Source organism: Tupaia chinensis, unplaced genomic scaffold, assembly GCF_000334495.1.
Source record: "Tupaia chinensis unplaced genomic scaffold, TupChi_1.0 Scaffold000077_1, whole genome shotgun sequence".
Classification (NCBI taxonomy): domain Eukaryota; kingdom Metazoa; phylum Chordata; class Mammalia; order Scandentia; family Tupaiidae; genus Tupaia; species Tupaia belangeri.
In genome coordinates, this window is record NW_006159538.1 from 234,632 (window position 1) to 235,328 (window position 697).

The window sequence follows — 697 nt, forward strand, 5'->3', positions numbered from 1 at the left end:
GAGCGGCCTATGACTGCAGAAGAACTTAGGGAGCGAGAATTTCTGGAACGAAAGCATAGGAAAAAGAAGCTTGAGACAGATGCAAAACTACCTCCAACTGTGTCCAAAAAGACACCATCTCAGAAAGAAAGTGTGGGCACAAAACTTAGCAAAGTTTCTGGGGACAGGCTTCATTCGTCCAAGGCAGTGTCCCTTCCTCATGCTGAGAAGAAACCCAGACCCAGCGCGGCTCATGAGAAACACTCAGCATTGTCTTCATCCAAGTCCTTCCCAGGAGAGAGGACCAAAGCAGGATCTGGCAATAACTCCCAGCCCTCGTTTCGTGAGGGTCATGACAGACCTGTTTTCAATGGGGCTGGAAAGCCCCGCTCCAGCACCTATTCACCAAGTGTCCCAAAGACTTCTGCTAGGGGGGCTCAGAAATCTGCCACTGAGCATAAAGCCAAAAAATCTCCTCCTTCCCATCCTAGCCATTCCAGGCCTGGGCCCATGGTCACCCCACCCAATAAGGCTAAGAGTCCAGCTGTCAGGCAGCCAGGCAGCAGTTCCAGCTCAGCTCCTGGGCGACCCAGCACAGGGTCCACGCAGCCCCCAGTTAGTTCTGGCCCTGTGCCCAGGCGCCAAAATGGCAGCTGCACCTCAGGACCTGAGCGATCAGTCAGTGGGGCCAAGAAGCCTGTGAATGACTCAAATCCTT

At 53.7% G+C, this 697-nt stretch overlaps 1 protein-coding gene and 1 long non-coding RNA gene across 3 annotated transcripts in view; one reads left to right on the forward strand and one right to left on the reverse strand.

The window, feature by feature from the left end:
- SPTY2D1 (SPT2 chromatin protein domain containing 1) overlaps window positions 1-697 on the forward strand; it is a gene marked incomplete in the record, with an annotated part of 45,427 nt that overhangs the window by 18,181 nt on the left and 26,549 nt on the right. Inside the window, 1 exon segment of one of the 2 annotated variants that reach the window (XM_027768488.1) lies at window positions 1-691. In XM_027768488.1, the coding sequence (XP_027624289.1) occupies window positions 1-691 (691 nt within the window). 2 annotated transcript variants of the gene reach the window in all.
- Window positions 265-697, reverse strand: part of LOC114006274 (uncharacterized) — a 1,724-nt gene continuing 1,291 nt past the window's right edge. The window contains exon 2 of the long non-coding RNA XR_003548009.1: window positions 265-377. This is a non-coding gene — a long non-coding RNA (uncharacterized LOC114006274). The remainder of the gene's footprint in view (window positions 378-697) is intronic.